This window comes from Trachemys scripta, chromosome 1 (assembly GCF_013100865.1).
Source record: "Trachemys scripta elegans isolate TJP31775 chromosome 1, CAS_Tse_1.0, whole genome shotgun sequence".
NCBI classification, from domain to species: Eukaryota; Metazoa; Chordata; order Testudines; family Emydidae; genus Trachemys; species Trachemys scripta.
The window spans coordinates 335,915,574-335,935,049 of record NC_048298.1 but is presented as its reverse complement, the minus strand read 5'-3'; the positions used below and the strand labels follow the sequence as shown (position 1 = coordinate 335,935,049).

The window sequence follows — 19,476 nt, the reverse complement described above, 5'->3', positions numbered from 1 at the left end:
CAAGCGGCTCCGGCCCGGCCCTAGCCGAGCGGCGCCGGCCCCAGCGGCTCTGGCTCCGGCCCCAGTGGCTCCAGCCCGGATCCAAGCCCCACAACCCCTCCCTATTTTCCCAGACATGCCCGGCTTTTTGAAATTTCCTCCCGGACGGGGATTTGAGGACCAAAAAGCTGGACATGTCCGGGAAAATCCGGACGTATGGTAACCCTATTGCACACCCATGGGTGACATACACATATGTATATGACGCCTTCAGTCTGTCCTCAGAACCCAATCCCGCCAGTCTCCTTCCCATTTTCAGTGCTGTTCACTAAACTCCCTCCGATTTGTCAGCATTCGACCGGGCCGGTGGGGCCAGCATGTGATCTCAATGACACGGTGTGATGGGTGTGGAGGTGCTGCGTAATAAACCAAGAACACTGATGTAATAGTGTTCTGAACACTGTATGGGACTGGGCAGTGAGGGGAAGTTATTGCACATTGGGTTATAAGTCTTTCCTGTATGAATGCATTGACCTAGCTTGAGCGGGGGCTGTGGGGAGAGCAAACAGGAAAACCACACAATAGTTGTAGATAAGCAACCACCCAGCAAACATCAGGGGGCAATTACGGGACAATGGTCTACTTCCAGGCTAATATGACTCTGCTGTCCTGCTAATGCTGGGAACTAAGATCAAAGGGCTCTAAACAGCTACAAAGCTCCACTCAGGAGAGGAAAGGGTGATTTGCCAGGAGCTTGTCCCCCTAGCTCTGCAGAAGGAGTCTGAAGGAGTTGTCCCTTTCCTGGTCCAGAGAATGGCAAGCCGTAGGGAGAGGCAGGCAGGCATATAGACTGGTTTATTGGTTTAAGATCTATTTTCTCTTAAGTGCTTTGGTTCGAAATACTTTGCATTATGGACTCGGCTGTTTGGCTACTGATTTTTGCTCTGTCATTGCTCCTAGAGGGGGCAGAACTGTAGGCACTGAAGCTAATTCAGGGCTGCTGAGGTCATCCCGGTGGATCCCAGGGGCAGTGTCGGCTCTAGACCAAATGGTGCCCCAGGCGACGAGTGCCTTCGGTGCCCCCTCCATTTCTTAAACTTGTGGATACCTTATTTTTTATTGCATTTGCAGCCTATTTCATGACTTTGATGCATGATTTGCATGCATGATTTATCCCTATCATATACATTTGCATGCTAGGATCTGTAAATCTGCATTTATTCCTGCCATATATAAGCAAATCAAATAAAATAATTTCCTCTAAGCTTATAGAAACTTTTAAATTTGAAGAATAACTGAAATGTACTAACATCAAGGAATTGAACTGTGCACCAACATTGGGTGGGCCAGTATTAGTGTTACAGTAGGTGACAACCTTAGAATGTTAACCCCAGTCCTTTAGTTCAAAAGGTCCCTTTTCTCGCCTTTTTGCCCTCGCGAACTGAAGCACAGCGTCAGCGAGATCCAAAGACTGGCCAATGGCATTTCCAAGCAATAAAATAGCCAGCGATGGTAGTCTCTCGTTGGCCATCGTCGATCGAAGATATGTTTTAATGAGCCTGAGCTGCGAAAAGCTGCACTCCCCACTCCCCACTCGCGTGAGCAGAATCTTCCAAGCTATCCGCACATGGCTGACGACATTCTAGGAGCTTCAAGGAAAATGTAGTTCTCAGAAAATCTGGAAGGTTCCATGAGTTTCTACAAAGGTCCAGAACATTCTAGGAGGTTAGTGAAAAATGAATCCACGTGCAGAATACCTGAAACAGGTTACTTCAAACATTCTCTTTTCCCTTTTGTTGCTGACAACAAAAACAGCACCCCGAGTCTGGCACCTCAGACAGTCACCTGGGTCATCTGCCCTTAAATCCGGCCCTGCCCAGGGGACTGCAGCCAAGGACCTGGTCTAAGATTGGAGAACTGCAAGAGAGGTGATGGCTTGAGACCCCAGGGGGTACATTCAAACAGACCAGGAGGGGCAGGGGGCAGTTATCCCACTAATAGACACAATGCAACCCTTTACTCTCCTGCTCTGCTGGGCCACTCTACTTTAGCCGAAATCACAACCTATCACTAAATGTTTTAAGGAGTTTCCTGGTCCTGCTTCCAGGCTAGAGGGCTCCGTAGGGAAATGTGCGATCTGGGGTCTTCAGCAGTCTGTCTGCAAGCTAGCCAGCCTGGAGCAAGGTAGGGTGAGTGCCCAGTGTTCCCTCTAATTTTTCCCACCCATGTGCAGAATTAATGGTGATATGTGACATCACTGGGCTGGGCTGGGCCATTCCAGACACACCTGGGGCCGGGCCGCTCTCCCGCGGCTGGGTTCGGGCCGGGCCATTCCAGAAGCACCTGGATCTGCGTTGCCCCGGCCGCGGCAGGGCCAGGCTGCAGCAGAGTTGGGGCTGGTGGAGGGGCGCCCCGGCCGCAGCAGGTTGGGGGCTGGGCTAGGCTGGGGAGGGGGGAGGGGCACCCCTCCCCCAGCCGGTCCCTGGCTGCAGCAGGTCCCCGGGCGGGTTCTCTGAGTGCCTGCGTGGCACTAAATAGGCTGTTGCATGGCCACGCATCTTACAGGGAACTTAGGTGAGCGGTGTCTCTCCATTGTTTGGGGAGCAGCCTGCTTTGTCTCTCTCTGGTTTGGGTTTTGTGTGCTAGGGTTCTGGATTCTAAGTAGTGTTATACTCCTAACATCTCAGTATGTATGCTGTGAACATAATACCCTGGGCTACTCCCACAGCGGGTGCCTAGAAAGATCTAGCAGCAATGAAGAACCAAGCAAGCCATTAAGCCCTTGCCATTTTGCCTTTGTCAGTGAAATAGTGTGAGATGATAGGAAGCAGTGTGATAACATTAGTTACTTGCAAAGACACTTGTAAAGAGTATAGTGGCGATCCCTGTCTATGAACCGTGAGTACCAAGGCCGTGCCTACCGCAGGTGTATCAGTCATGTCTAAAGGGGTAAATCATGAAAACTCAATTTATCCCTGGCTATGGAAGCCTGGAAAATCAGGTATTTCTCTCTCCACCAGAGTATCCCATTAATCCAGATTCTATACCTTGAAGTCGTTCACTCACTGCAACCAGCCATTTACAGTGATGGGGTTGGCGCCACATGCCAGAGGAGTGTGTCATTCCCTGGACAAGGCATAGCACAGGGTGCAGGCTGTGTTGCTGGCAGAGGCGAGATGGGCTTGTGGTGAAGGCATGGGACGGTCAGGAGGATTATGTTCTACTCCTGACTCTGCCACAATCTCCATGCGTGGCCTCAGGCAAGTCACGCAAATTGTCTGTGTCTGTTTCCTCCATTCATCTAGTACGTCACAGGGCTGCTGGGAGGGGGCATCATCTGTTAATGCTTGTGAAGTGCTTTGTGATGCTCGGGGGAAGGTGCTGTCATATGCTGTGTGGTTTAGGACGGCTCCTATGGCACAGTAAACAGTCCCCTATGAAGAGACCCGCCCCCTCGCCTCTCAGGCTCACCTCCCAACTCAGCAATCTTAATTTTAGACGCTATTAACCACCTAGAGCTGTGTCACTCTGTGGCCAGCAGATCTGTTTTATTACAGCAGATTGCTAAATGTGCTGGTTGTTCAAGCACGTGCCCATGTGGTACTGACGTGGCTGCTGCTCCCTGCTCCTGGATCTCAGTACAATGGCAACAACTCACACTGTGTGGTTTGGTACAGGTCTGTCTCATCTTACTCTGGGGTTACGTTCCGCAGTCAGCGCCTAAAGCGAAAATCGCGTATAGTAAAAATTACATTGAGTGTAATGGCGGGCGGAATCGCCCGCACTACAGAAACAGTATTTAAATTGTTATTTTTCTCTTTTTTTCTTGTTTTTTTTTGTTTTTGTTTTTGCCGATCGCATAAAGCTGAAATCGCGCATGTTAAATGCGCCTAAGATGTGACAGACCTGTATTTCCTTTTATTTAGTTACCTGCTGGCACGAAGAGGCCGTAGACCCAGTGAAAGAGACCACCGGGGCATATCCCTGGTGTAAGAAGTGCCCTAGATGGTGTAGCACCGCTGAACCAGCTCTATGCTCGCTGCCCACTCGCTGCCCCCAGCAGAGGGGTACGTCAGGGCCAGGGGAGGGTGTGTTCCTGGGGGGCCATTGTGCTCTGGCTATTCTTGCAGGCTGTTGAAGCCGAACATAAATTAGATCAGCCCCGAGGCTGCTGTAAGTTACGCCAGGGGCTGGATCTTGAATGCAGGGAGAAGCAAAGGGGGCTTTGAGCCACCTTGGCCTCACCCCCCGTCCCTGAGATCAGCTGGAAAGGAGAATCTAGCCCACGGCGTATGGTGTCAGTCCTTCCTGCAAATCCCCATGGTGCGCTAGTTTGTTCTGTTTGAATGCAGCCCAGCCCAGGGCATTAGGCAGAGCTCTTTGTCACTGTGCGCCTAGAGTTTGTCCAGCCAGATATGGAAATGGTGAGAACATCAGCACCCCTCCAGTCTTGTGACTGCCACCGTGCCCAGTCATGAGAGCATCTGTTGTGTATTTAACCCTTCAGCTGCTGCCCTGGACAAGTGAACACTGCTGTACAATGTCTATGAATGCAGAAGGGCCAAAGACAATCTTGGCTTTAAATGTGACCTCTTAAGCAGGGGAGAAAATGGGTCTGGGCCCTTCTTTATGATGGATAAAGAGAGCCCGGGAGGAGTCTATTTTCTTTATAAAGTTTTCTTTCTGCTTGTTTTTTCACATTAAAAATGTTTACCCTGTTTTCCCTGGAAGACTTTCTGGATGACTGGAGAACTCACTCCGATAGTATTATGACCTCAGAGACATCCAGCAAGTGAAAGCTGATTCATGAGACAGGAAGTGAAGTTTTGTTCAGACTGATTTAAACTCTATTAATTTCTTTTTATTGAGCCTTTGAACTAATGACATCTCTGCATTTTTTCAAAAGCTCAAATGCAGGACTTAAGAAACACTTCCAGTTTTTTATCTATTTAACTCAAATGCTTGAGAAAAATGTGGGAGAAGAGATGTCACTGTTAAAGATTCTATACCCTATCTTTCCAGTTAGGGGCCAAGAAAGCTCATAAACCACATCAGCAATATTACTAACCCCATGTATTCAAAAATTCCAAGATCAACATCATAATCACGAGATCTTAAAAATAATAGAAGATCTTTTTATTTGCCTCTGGATTTGGAGCCTTTACGGGGGGGGGGGGGTCACATTTTTCAAGCTTTTTCCCTGCAGCCACATGGGCTAGAAAATTACCTTTTTAAATGAAAGATATTTTCACCTACAAATCTGACTCCAGGAGTTGTGATTTTAAGAAAAACACCAAATATCCTTAGAGCTGGCAACAGTGGGTGAGATCTCCTGGGAAACCAGTTTGATAGTCTTTATATTTTTGAAGTAACAGAACCAATGAACAGGGAAAAATTAGGCCTTTTCTGTGAATCATAAAAAAGCCAAAAAATAAAGGAGGCACAAGCCCGCCGTTACATATTCCTTTGCAGGTTACCTTTAACTGTGAAATGAGGCCCAACCGGCCAGGGGGCTGTATTGGGAAATCTTCACTCCTTTCTGTGTGTGATGTAACATAGCCAGTAGGAATCTGTAAAGGCATTGCTAATACTGAATTTTAATAGATGGACCAAATGTATGCAAACTTTCCTATTAAAGGGAATTGACAAGTTTCTACAGTTCATGGCGATGGCTCCCAAAGCTCCCAAAGTCTGTTAGAATGGCCATGCTGGGTCAGACCAATGGTCTGTCTAGCCCAGTATCCTGTCTTCCGACCGTGGTCAGATGCTTCAGAGGGAAAGAACAGTTGTATTCATTTAGATGGAATATATGGGCCAAAGGTGTCAATGTAACCTGGGCACTGTCCAACATTAAACAGTGTTAAATAAGGTTCAGGATTGGGTATACAGAGATCTCAGCCTGCTTAGTACCATGGCAAACACACCATTAAACATCCTTTTAATCTGATATTAATGATACAGCAGAAAGGACAAACAGTCCCCTTTCCCTTTAGCTGGAGAGTTTTTAGAAGACAACCCCCCTTGTTTGACTATCTCTTAGATGGTACCAAAGCTGATACTTTTGGGGAAAAGAAACAGAGGGTCCTGTGGCACCTTTGAGACTAACAGAAGTACTGGGAGCATAAGCTTTCGTGGGTAAGAACCTCACTTCTTCAGATGCGTCTCAAAGGTGCCACAGGACCCTCTGTTGCTTTTTACAGATTCAGACTAACACGGCTACCCCTCTGATACTTGGTGAAAAGAGAAGAAGTTAGTGGCGATGAGCTGGAGCTGTTCTTGGTGTTGCTGTTAAAGTCGGATCCTGTTTCATCTCAGGTGGTGTTTGGGATTCAGCTAAACTGCAGCTTGTCGGGGTGGTGATGTCATCTGGATCCCCCTCTCTGGCCCAGTCTGGTCAGGACATCTCTCGGGATTAGGACAAAGAAGGTCCGGGGTCCCAGGAGTGGGCGGGATGGGGGCTATCATGGTGAAGCTCGTTCCAGTAGCCTCCATCTGTTCTTCCCTCTTTTCCCCAAAGCCTTCCTTTAAGGACCCCAAAAGGATGGGATGGGTGGAACAGCCCAGCTTCTCATTATTTTATCCATCAATTATACCTACTATGTGACACACCAATTTTCATTCTTTAATTTCTGGTTCTACGTCATCTCCGTGGTTTGAGCATTGGCCTGCTAAATCCCGGGTTGTGAGTTCGATCCTTGAGTGGGCCACTTAGGGATCTGGGGCAAAATCAGTACTTGGTTCTGCTAGTGAAGGCAGGGGGCTGGACTTGATGACCTTTCAAGGTCCCTTCCAGTTCTAGGAGATAGGATATCTCCATCTTTTTTTGCCAAGCAGGAGTTGAACACAGGCCTTGAGTTATATCAGGGGGCCTTTTTGTTTGGACTAATTCAGTTTTTTGGTCTCATTTTTGTATCTTTTCCCATCAACATTTGTTAGTGTAGGTTAATGTGACAACTTGTGAACTTTCCCGTACGTTTTATGGTTGAGCTCACAACCAGTGTCAATTTGTCGGCCCACTTATCACAACATGGCTAGATCCTCAAACGTATTTAGGTGCCTAATTCCCATTAAAATCAATGGCAGTAGTGAGGTGCCTAAATACCTTTGAGGAGCCAGGTCACTAGAGTCTAGAGCTATGTGGCGATCCCCACACCTGCATCCTGCCCCACTATCAATGTTACCAAACAGTGCAGCTGCGAGTGAGCTCTGAAGTCAGATTCCCCTTGCAGCTGTGGTGGTGGTTTGCTCATTGTCCACTAGATGGGCGCATTGGTCTTCTTGTGAGTTAACGCAGAGCCCCGGGTGCACTGAAACCCAGTGAAGCATAGAGCACGGCCTCTCTAGGGCCAAACCCTGAGGAATGTGTTGCACCTGCAACTTCCACGCTAAGTGATGGGCCGGATCCTGACACGTGCGGAGTGCCCCCCCAGCTCCCACTGCAATAGGAGGTTGGGGGTGCTCTGCACTTCACAGGAGATTTGGCCCCGGAGCCCGCTTCATGTATGATCAGGGCTTAAATTCAGTCAGAGCTGCCCAGAGCAGAGCTCTGGTAAATATTTTCAACCCGCCCTGGAGATTTGATAGCATATTGGCGGGAGGGGGGGTGGGGGGAGGCTGGGAGGCTCCGGGAAATGCTCTGTGAGAATTTAAGCCCTGCAGCTGGGCCAGAGCAAGCAGACTGCTGCAGAGATCATTCCACGGGCACCGGTCATGGGGAAGGGAAGGCTCTGTGCTTGGAGCTGCAGATCTGGCCCCTCCTCCCCTGGGTGTGGATCTACTCAGTCAGCTGGCATTCACTCAGCCCCTGGCAGGGAAGCAAGAGGACTGGAGTCATAATAATCTATAGCTTTTATACAGCACTTTTCATCAGCAGATCGGATAGCACTTTATTCCTATTTTACAGCTGGGGAAACTGAGGCACAGAGCGGCGAAATGGCTTGCCTAAGGTCACCCGGCAGCAGACTTGGGAATGGAACCTAGGGCTCCTGAGTTCCAGTCCAGTGCTCTGTCCACTAGGCCATACTGCTTCCCTGGTCACCCTTCAGCATCAGCCTATTAAAGAGTGGTCTGGGGGAAGCTCTGGCTAGGATCTCTCTGTCGGATGGTTTGTGGCCATAATGAGGACCTTGAAGGTGTTAAACTAGATGGTGGAAGGAGGAGATGGAGGAGGATCCTCACAGCTCCATAAAGGACATGGAAGGCCCCAATGGGAAAAGCATGATGTCATCCAGAATGTTTTATCTTGCTGCTATGGTATGTCTACTTGCAACATCTTATTCAGCCACTAAATGTCTCTGCAGGCTGTATACAGAGTTCCAGATAGGGGATTTGTCCCTCAGCTGAAATCAGCATAGCTCCAACGAGAAGCTAAAGAGCTGGCCCTGAGTATGGCCAGGGCCGGCTCAGGCTTTTTTGCTACCCCAAGTGGCGAAGGAAAAAAAAGCTGTGATTGGCGGTGTGGCGACGGCAGCTCAACCGTGCCGTTTCATTCCTTGGCGGCAATTCGGCGGCGGGTCCTTCCCTCCAAGACGGACTGAGGGCCCTGCCACCAAAGTGCCACCGAAGACCCGAACGTGCCGCCCCTTCCCATTCACCGCCCCAAGCACCTGCTTCGTTCGCTGGTGCCTGGAGCCAGCCCTGAGTATGGCCATGGTAAACAAAGCAGACAAAGCTAGAACTCAAGCTGTGTGGAAGCCTATTTATTCATGTCTGTAATTTATGTTGTTTCCCTTAATAAACACCTGCTGTTTAAGAAGACCAGTGACTCTCTATATCTTGGTAGTTACAGTGGCAGCATTCTACCTGATAGGAAAAATATTCAGTGATAAATTATGGACAGAAAAATAACCAGTTCTTCCCATTTCCTGCCTTCAGTTCACTAGCTTATCCAGGTGACAACTACAGCACTCAGAACAATCATTGGGATTGAATTAATAGATCTACTGTCAACCACAAACTAACTTTTCATCATTGGTGCACAATTAAAATAAATCACTGGAGGGAATAAAATGTATGTGGTGCCTAAACCAAAAATTGAAAATAGTCTTAGATGGGCTAAGACAAACTGCTTATTACAAGGTTATTAATGTTATTCCTCTTTATTATTAATGGATTATTATAATTTATTATTAATTATTATTATTATTAGCTTAGGAGCTCCAGGAATGGACCAGGACTGCTTTGTGCTAAGTGCTGTACAAAAACACACCAAAAAGACAGTATATGTCCAGTCCAGCCACCAGGGAGACATTAATAAAACACGTAGAACTCCAGGAGCAGAACAGCAGCAAAGTCCCATGGATTTTGTAGTTCCATGGCAGTGGAATCCAGCCCTTTCCACAGAATTGGATTCTGTAATCAAAACTTCCATTTAAAAATAAAATCAACCTTTCTAACCACACAAATGGGAACTGAGTGTGGATTGGTTCACTGTGGTTTGCTGGAGTCTGCATGCAGCCTGAAACTCACTCAAAGAGGTGTGACTACGCCCATTCATCTCACTAGGTTATTCACTCTGGAACCTAATGATGACAATTACACATACTATTTCACAGCTGGTTGTTCTGGCAGAAACATCCAGCGAATGCAGTTATTCTGTGCAGTCAGAAATGACAGAAGGCAGAGCTGGAAAAGACCAGCTAGATCAGCAAGTCCATCCCTCTGCTAGTGCAGGATTGTTCCCTGTAATTCAGGGGTTCTCAAACTTTTCTTGCTGGGTCCCCCTTTGAAAATATTTCAGGCTGTGACAACCCCCCCAAAAGTGGTAGCAAATTACTGTACCTACTCATAGGATAATTAAAAGAAGCAGGTAATCATTATCCCTGCGAAGGCGCTGAAGCCTTTCTAAAAGTGTAAAGCAACAGCTTTCAGGAATAAAAACGTGGCCATTTAAGAAATACATTTTCTGGAAAAAAAAGACAACAGGATACAGTTTGAGGAGCTGGTAGTCTTTTCCAGTAATTGTGGCAATAATCATGACATTGTCCACGGATTGTGGCTTTATACACAACTATATACAAACCAGGATCTGGACACTTAATGCGAGGGGTGCTGCTGTTTTGAAGCACACCCTTTTTTCAATCGTGGCTCCAGGGAACTGAAACAGACCCTTAAATCATCCTCCACGTTCGCTTTCCGGCTGCCCAGCTCTGAAGGCAGCGCTGCTGTCAGCAGCAGCACAGAAGTAAGGGTGGCATGGTCTGGCCCTATGGTATTGCCATCCTTACTTCTGCGCTGCTGCTGGCGGCAGCGCTGCCTTCAGAGCTGGGTGCCTGGCCAGAAGCTGCTGCTCTCGCGCCCCCCCTTGTGAGCCCCTTTTGGGTCAATGCTGCATGTAGTTAATACTCCACTGCTTTGCTTTGTCCTGTTTGAAATGTCCCAAGCAATGGTGATCGTACCACCTCCTTGGGGAGGCTATTCTGCAGCCTGAGAGAGCTCACTGTCAAGATGTTTTCACTGATTTTTCCAGCCTATGGCTTTAATTCCTTAATTTCAAGCCTGGGCATGAACTGAGCCACCTGGGAAGGGGGGAAGTGTGCAGCAAGGGAGAGGGGGGAGGGGAGAAGCAGGTGAAGCAGCCACAAAGGGAAAGAGAAACGAGGCATCTCGCCAGAGTGGGACTAAGCAGCCATAAACCGGAAGCGCTACTTCTCAATGGTGTTGCAAATGGTAGTGGATCACGGGGGCTGTTTCACCGACATCAACGTGGGATGGTCGGGAAAGGTACGTGACACGCGTATCTTTAGGAACTCCGGTCTCTTCAGAAAGCTGCAAGAAGGAACTTTCTTCCCAGACTGGAAAATGACCGTTGGTGATGTTGAAATGCCAGTAGTTATCCTTGGAGACCCAGCCTACCCCTTGCTCCCATAGCTCATGAAGCCGTACACTGACAGCGTGGACAGCAGTAAGGAGCAGTTCAACCATAGGCCGAGCAAGTGCAGAATGGTGGTAGAATGTGCCTCTGGACGTCTAAAGGGGCGCTGGTGCAGTTTACTCACTAGGTTAGACCTCAGCGAAAGCAATATCCCCATTGTTGTTGCTGCTTGCTGTGTTCTACATAATATCTGTGAAAGTAAGGGGGGAAAGTTTCTGGTGGGGTGGGAGGTTGATGCAGATCGCCTGGCTGCCAATTATGAGCAGCCAGACACCAGGGCAATAAGAAGAGCACATTGAGGTGCACTGCGTCTCCGAGAGGCTTTGAAAACCCGTTTCATGAATGACTCAACAGTGATGTGACAGTTCTGTGTGTTGTTCCTTACCAGCCTGCCCCCTTCTTCGCATGTACCGCCCTCTAAACTAAACCCCCACCAATCACAGTGTGCACAGTGAATAAAGAGCCTCTTGTCCTCAATTCATGCATTTTTATTTTGCTAACAAACACTGACCAGAGACAGCAATGAAGAGTAATGATAACCAGGGTCTCAGGGCCTGATAACACAGCGAGGGAGAGGCCAGGACACGTCACTTATTACAATTGCAATATCTAGCAATCAAAGCTGTGGGAATGAGCTTTCTGCTCCATGAACCATCCCCTGGAGTTGAGATCAAGGGATAATGGAGCTTGCACCCCCAGCCGGTCCTGGAGGCGTGAGCCCTGGCTGGAGGGACCCTGGGCTGAGGCGCGGCCCAGAAGCCCCACTGCTTACCCCGACCCTGCCACCGCCGGACCGGCTGGAGGCGAGGGGGGAGTGGGTGGAGTCAGCACTGGTGGGGGGAGCCCAGCACTCGGGCAGCAGGGGGTGCGGGTGGGGTGGGGGGGAGAGCCCAGGGGTGGGGTGGGGGCGGCGGCCAAAAGTTTTTTCGCTTGGGGCGGAAAAAAACCTTGAGCTGGCCCTGCTTCCCTTGTCCGCTTTTTTCGCCTTCTAATCTGGGACCGCCTTTGTGCTGGAGTGGAGGAAGCACCCAGCAGAGACAAGGTTGTAGCTGCAAGGAAAAACATACATGGTTGAAAACAAAAGATTAACTGTTGCAATGAATGAAACAATTCACAGCAGGAAATACATTCCCCCAGGTACCTGGCCAAATTTTTTCTTCTAAAACAGGCCTGCACAACATGCGGCCCACGTGGGCTCACTGTGCGGCCCGCGTTGGGGGTGGGGGGGGGGAGACTAGGCAAGCGGCGGGTGAGGGGGGGGCAGTGGCAGGGGGCAGGTGAGCCACGGGGGGGGGGGGGCTGGGGGAGGCGGGCGGGGTGGGAGGCTGAGGAGGCGAGCGAGCGGGCAGTGGCAGGGGGTGAGTAGGCGAGCCGGGGGAGGGGAGCTGAGGAGATGGGCGGGGGGCTGAAGAGACAAGCTACAAATTGGTGGCTGAACTGTTCTACTGATCTGGTCTGGCTCCCATCCCCTCTCCAAGGGTTGCAGCTGTCTGGAGGTGCTGCCTTCCACGCCTTCCTCATTCACACCTCATTCATTCAACAGGGCAATTGATTACAAATTGGGGGGCGGGGGAAGATCTTATTCTACTTCTAGCAAAAAGACATTTTTCTTTTACCTTAATTATACTACCTTAGCGGCTCACTATAACCAGTGGTGTAGCCAGCTTCTAAGAGGAGGGGGAGCAAACATAAAAGAGGCAACCCCCCTTGGCTCCTCCTCCTGCCACTCCATGCCCCCCGGTTCCTCCTCCGGCGGCACCGCCCCTCCCGCCCATGGCCCCCCCTCGCTCCTCCAGCTGCGGCTGCTGGACGCCATGCTGCGCCCCCCCGCTCCTCCGACTGCGCCCCCCTGCTCCTCCAGCTGTGCCCGCCGCCCCCCCCTCACGGCTGCTGGCTACGCTGTGGGCCATCAGCCTGCGCCCCCCCCCCGCTCCTCCGGCTGCACCCCCCCCGCTCCTCCGGCCGTGCCCACTCCCCCCCATGGCTGGCAGCCATGCTGCAGGCCGCATGCCGCGCCCCACTGCTCCTCCGGCCGCTTTTGGAAAGGCGGGGGAAGCGGCTGCTTCCCCTGCACCCCGCTAGCTACGCTACTGACTATAACACATTACCAAGGTTCAATACCACTGTTTCCGTGGGGCGGGCAGCGCTTCATGGAGAGGGTTGTTTCGGGGGGGGGGCTGAGCGGTGCTGAGGGGGGTGGTTTTTGCAGGGCGGGCGGTGCTGGGGGGTTGTGTTTCGGGGGACTGGGCGGCGCTGGGGGGGGTGTTTCGGTGGCACGGGGGAGGGTCAGCGGGTCCGGGGGTTTCGGCCCTCAGCTGTTTTCTTTGGAGTAATACGGCCCTCACCGCTTTATGAGTTGTGCAGGCCTGTTCTAAAAGAAGTGCCTGCCAGTAAGGTACAACACACGGCCGAGCGCTGGGCAGCAGATTTTGGTTTGCAGGCAGGCCTGGTTAGCACACAAGAAAGGGTAGGCGGTGTGAAGGCATGCCCGGGGACATTTTTTGGTGTGGAAACTCCTGGCACATAAACAGGCTTTTCCAGGGAGCACCCTTTGCATGGCTGGACTGGCCACCACTCTATCCCACCAATTAAACATTAACCACAATTGCATTTAACCCCTGTAGTGTTATTACAAGTGTGTACTCACCAGAGGTGCCTTCCCCACTATCACAGTCCCGCACCAGTGGGTCCTGGGAGGCGATTGGCTCCAGAGTTAGGGAAAGGTCCTGGTTTTCAGGGAGAATGGATCGTCCGCTTGACTGCTGAGCATTCTCCTCCTCTTCCTCATCAACAAAGTCCTCCTCATCAACAATGTCCACCATATAAAAATTGGCGCCCGAGATGCTATCCACGACGAATATTGGGAAACTGAGGGAGTCCCTGCTTAGAATCGCATGCAGCTGCTCATAGAAGCGGCATCTCTGTGGCTCAGCACCAGAGCGACTATTCGCCATCCTTGTCTTCTGGTACGCTTGCATGAGTGCCCTTATTTTCACCCGGCACTGCTGTGCGTCCCTGGTGTAGCCTTTTTCCCCCATGCGCTGTGCGATTTTGGCAAAGACATCTGCCTGGGCAGGCTCTTCTCCCCACATGGCAATCAGATCCAGTGTCTCCTGTAGGCTAAAGGCTGGAGCACGTTTGCGTACCTGAGCAGGCATGGTGGTGAGCTCTCCACGCTGATCAAACAGGAAATGAAATTCAAAAGTTCCCCGGGCCTTTTCCTGTGTACCTGGCTGAAGTGCAGTGGAGTTGAAAGTGCTGTCCAGAGCGGTCACATTGGAGCATTCTGGGACACCTCCCGGAGGCCAAAACATCCAATTACACTGTGCTGTGTCTACACTACCCATAATTCGACCGGAGAAGTCGACTCTAGCACTACTCCTCCCCTCCAGGCGGAGTACAGGCGTCGATTTTAAGAGCCCTTTAGGTCGGCGGAAAGGGCTCGGTAGTGTAGACACACACATTATAAATTCGACCTAATGCCTCTAAGGAGGAAGTGTAGACCAGCCCTGGTCTGTGCTGCCAGGCAGAAGCGAGCAGGGATCAGGTGAGCTCCTCGCCCGGAGCCGCACATCATTCGCTACTTGTATGTTCATTGCTCTCTCCGGGGAATTGTGACCCCGCCCGTGTCTCTAACACGCTGCTCCGGGGGAAGCTGCATGAAGCCCCCAGGGGGTGGGAGGATAAATCCCTCCCCCGGGAAAGTTGCCTCCTGCCCCATTAGCTAGAAGTTGGCTCGAGTCATGGGGCCAAAGTAACTCCTGAAAAGCGCCAGTGATTTGATCATGCCTAAGCTCCCCCTTTGTCAGTTACAGCTGCCAGCTGCTGGCCCAGAGCCGCCCCGGAGCCCGCGGGAAGTTTCCTCTCCGCTTCGCATCTGGCTCTTCTCCTCCCGCGGTGCCTTTCCCTGCCATTGGCCAAGGCGGAGCGCCCGGCGTCGGGCTGGGGCCGGGGGGCGAACGCGCCGCTGGCCGGGCGCTGGAAGGGGAAGATCCCGGAGCCGGGGCCCCGCGCGGGGGAGCTGGGGGGTCAGTCGGAGCGGAGCTGTCCCCGGCGCGCCCCCAGCAGCGATGCGCCTGGCGGAGGTGGCTGCGTTGGGGCTGTGGCTGGCTTGCCTGCGCCGGGCGCAGGGCGAGACCTTCACCTCCATGCTCACCGTCCGGCAGGCGCTGGCCACCGAGCGGCGGCTGCTGCGGCACCTCGGAGCCTACCTGGAGGCGGAGACCCACCGGCTGAAGGACCTGCGGAGGTAACGGGGCCCCTTTGGCTTTCCCAGCGCCCCCCAGGCTGACCCCCGATCCAGACACCCCCACATCCTGCGGGGTCCGCAGCCTGATGCAGCCCCGGAGTCTGCACCCCGCAGCCTGGCTCTGCGGCGGGACCCGGCTCCCAGCCAAGTCTAGATCAGCCTGGCCATTCGGCTCGGGGAGGCGGGCAACTGGTCAGAGACCCCCACGGGCTGCAGCCAGGAGACGGAGCGATGAACTTTTCCAGTGCTCAGCTGCCCCCGGTGGGGTCCCCACTGGCCCCTGGTTAAAGCACTTGGCTGGGCAGAAGGGACCCTCCCATCCCTATCGCTCCAGTGCAGCTCCGTTTGCTTCAGTGGCGGGACAGCTGATCCAGAGGCGCCTCAGAGCCTGGATATTTAAGAAGGTGGCGCACTCAGCTCCCGGAGGGCCCCAGGCCTGGAGCGGGACCCCATGGTGCTAGGGGCTGTACAAACAGAATGAAAGACGGTGCCTGCCCCAAAGAGCAATGGGGCTGGGATTTTCCAAAGCCCAACTCCTACCGAATGCAGGCACCTAACTCCCTTGGGCTTTTTGGTGATCCTGATTAGCAAGGAACCCGAGAGCATTTTGCATTTGGTTTGCGTCTCTGTTTATCGGTGTGCAAGCGCCTAGAGCATCGGGAGAGGCAAGTTTGAACAAACCGATAACAGACAGGAGAGAGAGTACCAGGTGCCACGGGAGATGGGCTTTGTAGAATCATGGCTCTGTCTCACCCAGGGCTGGTCAGTTCGCAAACCAAACACAGGAGGAGCCAGCCAGGGATGTGCTAGCAAAGGGCATGTGGGGGAGTGAGGGGATGGATGCAGCTGTGCTTGTTATTATTATTAATGCTAGTTTGCAGTAGCAGCCGCTATGTGCCAGGTCCTCTCCAGACACTTGAGAAGGATGGTCCCTGCTCACAGTCTGAGGGTTCCCATGCAGGGAGGGTGTGTGAGTGTGTGTGAATGAAGTGTGCCCAGGACTGTGTGCGTGTGTATAACAATACATGTGTGCAAGTGAGTGAGTGTGCGCACCCAGGACTGTGTGTGTGTACTAGCAACACATGTGTGTGAGTGAGTGAGTGTGTGCGCCTAGGACTGTGTGTGTGTGTGTGTGTAACAATACATGTGTGCGAGTGAGTGAGTGTGTGAGCCCAGGACCATGGATTTGTAACAATACATGTGAGTGAGTGTGTGTGCCCAGGACCGTGTGTGTATAATACATGTGTGCGAGTGAGTGTATTTTCATAGAGTTGAAGCCCGGAAGGGACCATTAGATCCTCTGACCTCCTGTCTATCACAGGCTGTTCAATTTGACACAAATAACCTGGTGTTAAGCCCAGGACTGTAATCAGACTAAAGCATTTCAGCCCCCAGTACAGGGACTCGGCAGTGAGGCTGCACCTGACCCTGACACGGTGCAAGGGCCGGGCCTGCCCCAGAAACACCCTAGGGCCCTGCGCACCAGGTGTGGCTGGGCAGGCTCAGCCCAGCAGGATCCAGGTGTGGAGGGTTCCAGGTGTGGGGTGAGAGGTTTCTGTGTGGGGCCACCTGTGTGCGGGCGGCTCAGTGAGAGATCTGTATACACAGGGGCTCATTGGGAGGTTCCAGGTGCAGGGGCAATGGGACTCTGCAGGGGATCCAAGTGATGGTGATTGGGCTCAGAGGAGGGGTCTGAGTGTGGGGAGATGGGGCTTGATGGGGGTGGGGGTCCAGGTGCAGTTTGTTGGGGCTCAGTGGGGTGGGGGTCTGGGTGTGGGGGACTTGTCAGAGGGGTCCAGGTGTAGGGGGGTGGGGCTTGTCAGGGTGAGGGGTCAATGGGCCTGCTTAACGGGGGCGCCCCAGCTGCTGCTGAGGGGACACCACATGCCAGGCTCCCGCTTTCCCCCATGATTCCCCATCCCCTTTTTTTCTCCATCCCTCTCCCCTCACTCCCACATTGCCCTCCCCCTGCCCTGTTCCACCCCCTTCCTTCCCCAATGCCTCTTCCCCCACCCCCTTCCCTCATTTCCCCCACACCCCTTACCCGGCCCCACCATGGGCACTCACTGTTGCACAGAAAACAGGAAGGTTCCCAGCACACAGAAGAGGAGCATAACTGCACTGAGACCCAGGAGGCAGCGTCCAGCTGCAGAGTCAGCGGAGTGGGAGACGCAGCTTCCTTCAGCTGGGCAGCTCTGCGCTTGCAGAAATGAGGAAGGGGAGCTGGGGAGGCAGTGGCACATAATCCCGTGTGCCGCCCCCCCCATGCCTCACCTCTGTTTGGGGGACAGTCCACTCAAAAAACCCGTGCACATGGTCCTCCCCCCCACGCGGCTTCCCTGCCGTTTTCTTCAGGGAAACGCAGAAATTCTGCGGGGGGCATTTTCTGCAGGTGCGCAGTCCCGCAGAATCCCCCCAGCAGTAAGTGAAAATAGCAGTGCGGACAGCACCAGAATACAGACCCAGGGGGTCACGTGGGCTTGTGCTCGGGCGGCAAGCCCGGGCCACTGTGCTGCAACAGCCACAGTATTTCAGCGTGTCGCTGTAATCCAGCTAGCACGTGTCTGTCAGTGTCTACCCAGGCTCCCCCGGCTGCAGTGTAGACATACCTTGTGCATTGGGGTCCTGTGAGATGCCTCACCCAGCCCAGTGCTGGAATTTTCCTTTGTGTCAGCTGTTAACTGGACTAAAGGGGTAGCCCTTGTTTCACCTTACACAGGGTTTGAGACTCATGATCTCCAGGCTGACAGGGCTTAAGTATGTTTGTCCATGTCTGTATGTAAGGAAAATACATGCATATGAGTGTCCCATGTAAGTGTGCCAGTGAGTACGTGGGTGAATGTGTACCTGCTTTTGTGTTTGTGCAAGTGAATGCGGATGTATATGCACTGGTATCAGTGTGTGCGCAGCATGCATATGTAGGGGTGTGCATATGACTGACTCTCTGTGTGTGTGTGTGAGACAAGTGCATCAGGGATTGTGTGCATGTGTGTGCACGTGCACCAGGAAGTGTGTGTGTGTGTGTGTGTGCGTGCACATCAGGAATTGTGTGTGTGTGTACGTGGACTACCAGGCTAACTGGATAAACTAGATGTCACAGCTGAGGTGTTTGTTGCTCAGTCTTACCATGCATCTGCATAGACCCAGCTGGGTAGGACAGGAGTCAGCAGCAGGGCACTTGCATTGCTCATTGCTACTGTGTGTAACATGCAAAGGTCCAAGCCTATTCCTGGTGCAAGCAGGGCCGTGCCGTTGCAGTCAGGGGTGAAGCTGTGCCAAAGGACCTACTTGTGGCCAGTCTCGTTTACTCTGACGTAAATGCAGAATGACCCCAATGAAGTCACTGGAGTTACACTGAGGTAAAACTGGTGTAAGTGAGAGGAGACTCAGGCCTAGAAACTTCCCAAGTCATCCGTAGTGCAGAAGAAATCTTTGCCCAGGAAACCCAGAGTATGAGCATTGTGCAATAATCCTTTCCGTTCTTTGCTAACTCAGCCTGAGGCTTCGTGGTGGAAAGCCTCGATCCCAACAATGCAGCATTCAGCCGTTCTGCGGTTTCCTGCATGGAGCAGTGAAATGTCTGGAAACAAAAGCTCATTTCAGGAATGATGTATTTCATTAGCAATGAACCTTGTGGCATTATTTGTAACAGACACGGAACGGGTCATATGCATGGCTGCGGGACCTGGCCCCCAAATGCAACAGCTTTTCCACCAATAACAAACATGACTCAATCCCTCAGAATTATTGCTCTGACACGTGAAATAACAAAGTGGGATGAAGTCAGATTGGCAGCAGGGTCAGATCTGCAGCCCCAGGCAGGGAGATAACATAGATATCTAGTGTAATCCTAATTCATGCTTACAAAAATGTGCGGGGAGGGATATTAAACCTCATGCTTCTGCGCATAAACCAATGAGACATGAGGCAAATCGTCCCACAGCTGCTGCTGCTGTGGGGTTTTTACCCCTTCCTTGAGAATCTGATGTTGGCAACTGTCAGCAGAGGCGGCTCCAGGCACCAGCGCAGCAAGCGTGTGCCTGGGGTGGCAAGCCATGGGGGCAGCCTGCCGGTCGCTGTGAGGGCGGCAGTCAGGCTGCCTTCGGCGGCATGCCTGCGGGAGGTCCGACAGTGCCGTGGTTTCGGCAACAATTCGGCGGTGGGGACACCGAAGGCAGGGCACCCGTGGACCTCCCACAGGCATGCCGCCGAATGGCCATCTGGAGTAAACTGCGCTAAGCAATGGATCGAAACGAAGCTCTGTTCAGGTCTGTGCAGCTTCTTGTCACGCACTCATCACGGCAATATCCGAGGGCCAGTTCCTCAAAGGTATTTCGATGGCAGTTCACATCTGTCACCTGGCTCCAGTGCCGGG

At 52.3% G+C, this 19,476-nt stretch overlaps 2 protein-coding genes across 3 annotated transcripts in view; one reads left to right on the top strand and one right to left on the bottom strand.

Annotated features, from left to right (window-relative positions):
* Positions 1-10,448: 10,448 nt before the first annotated feature.
* LOC117882017 lies at positions 10,449-14,013 on the bottom strand (the record flags this gene model as incomplete). Its single annotated transcript, XM_034779999.1, is given in 3 exon segments — positions 10,449-10,496; positions 11,783-11,901; positions 13,500-14,013. Coding segments are annotated over 3 exon segments (678 nt in total).
* A 528-nt stretch (positions 14,014-14,541) lies between these two features.
* Positions 14,542-19,476, top strand: part of P4HA3 (prolyl 4-hydroxylase subunit alpha 3) — a 43,145-nt gene continuing 38,210 nt past the window's right edge. The window contains exon 1 of one of the 2 annotated variants that reach the window (XM_034759203.1): positions 14,542-15,101. In XM_034759203.1, the coding sequence (XP_034615094.1) occupies positions 14,638-15,101 (464 nt within the window). In that variant the 5' untranslated portion in view covers positions 14,542-14,637. The remainder of the gene's footprint in view (positions 15,102-19,476) is intronic. The other variant, XM_034759202.1, reaches the window with a different exon arrangement.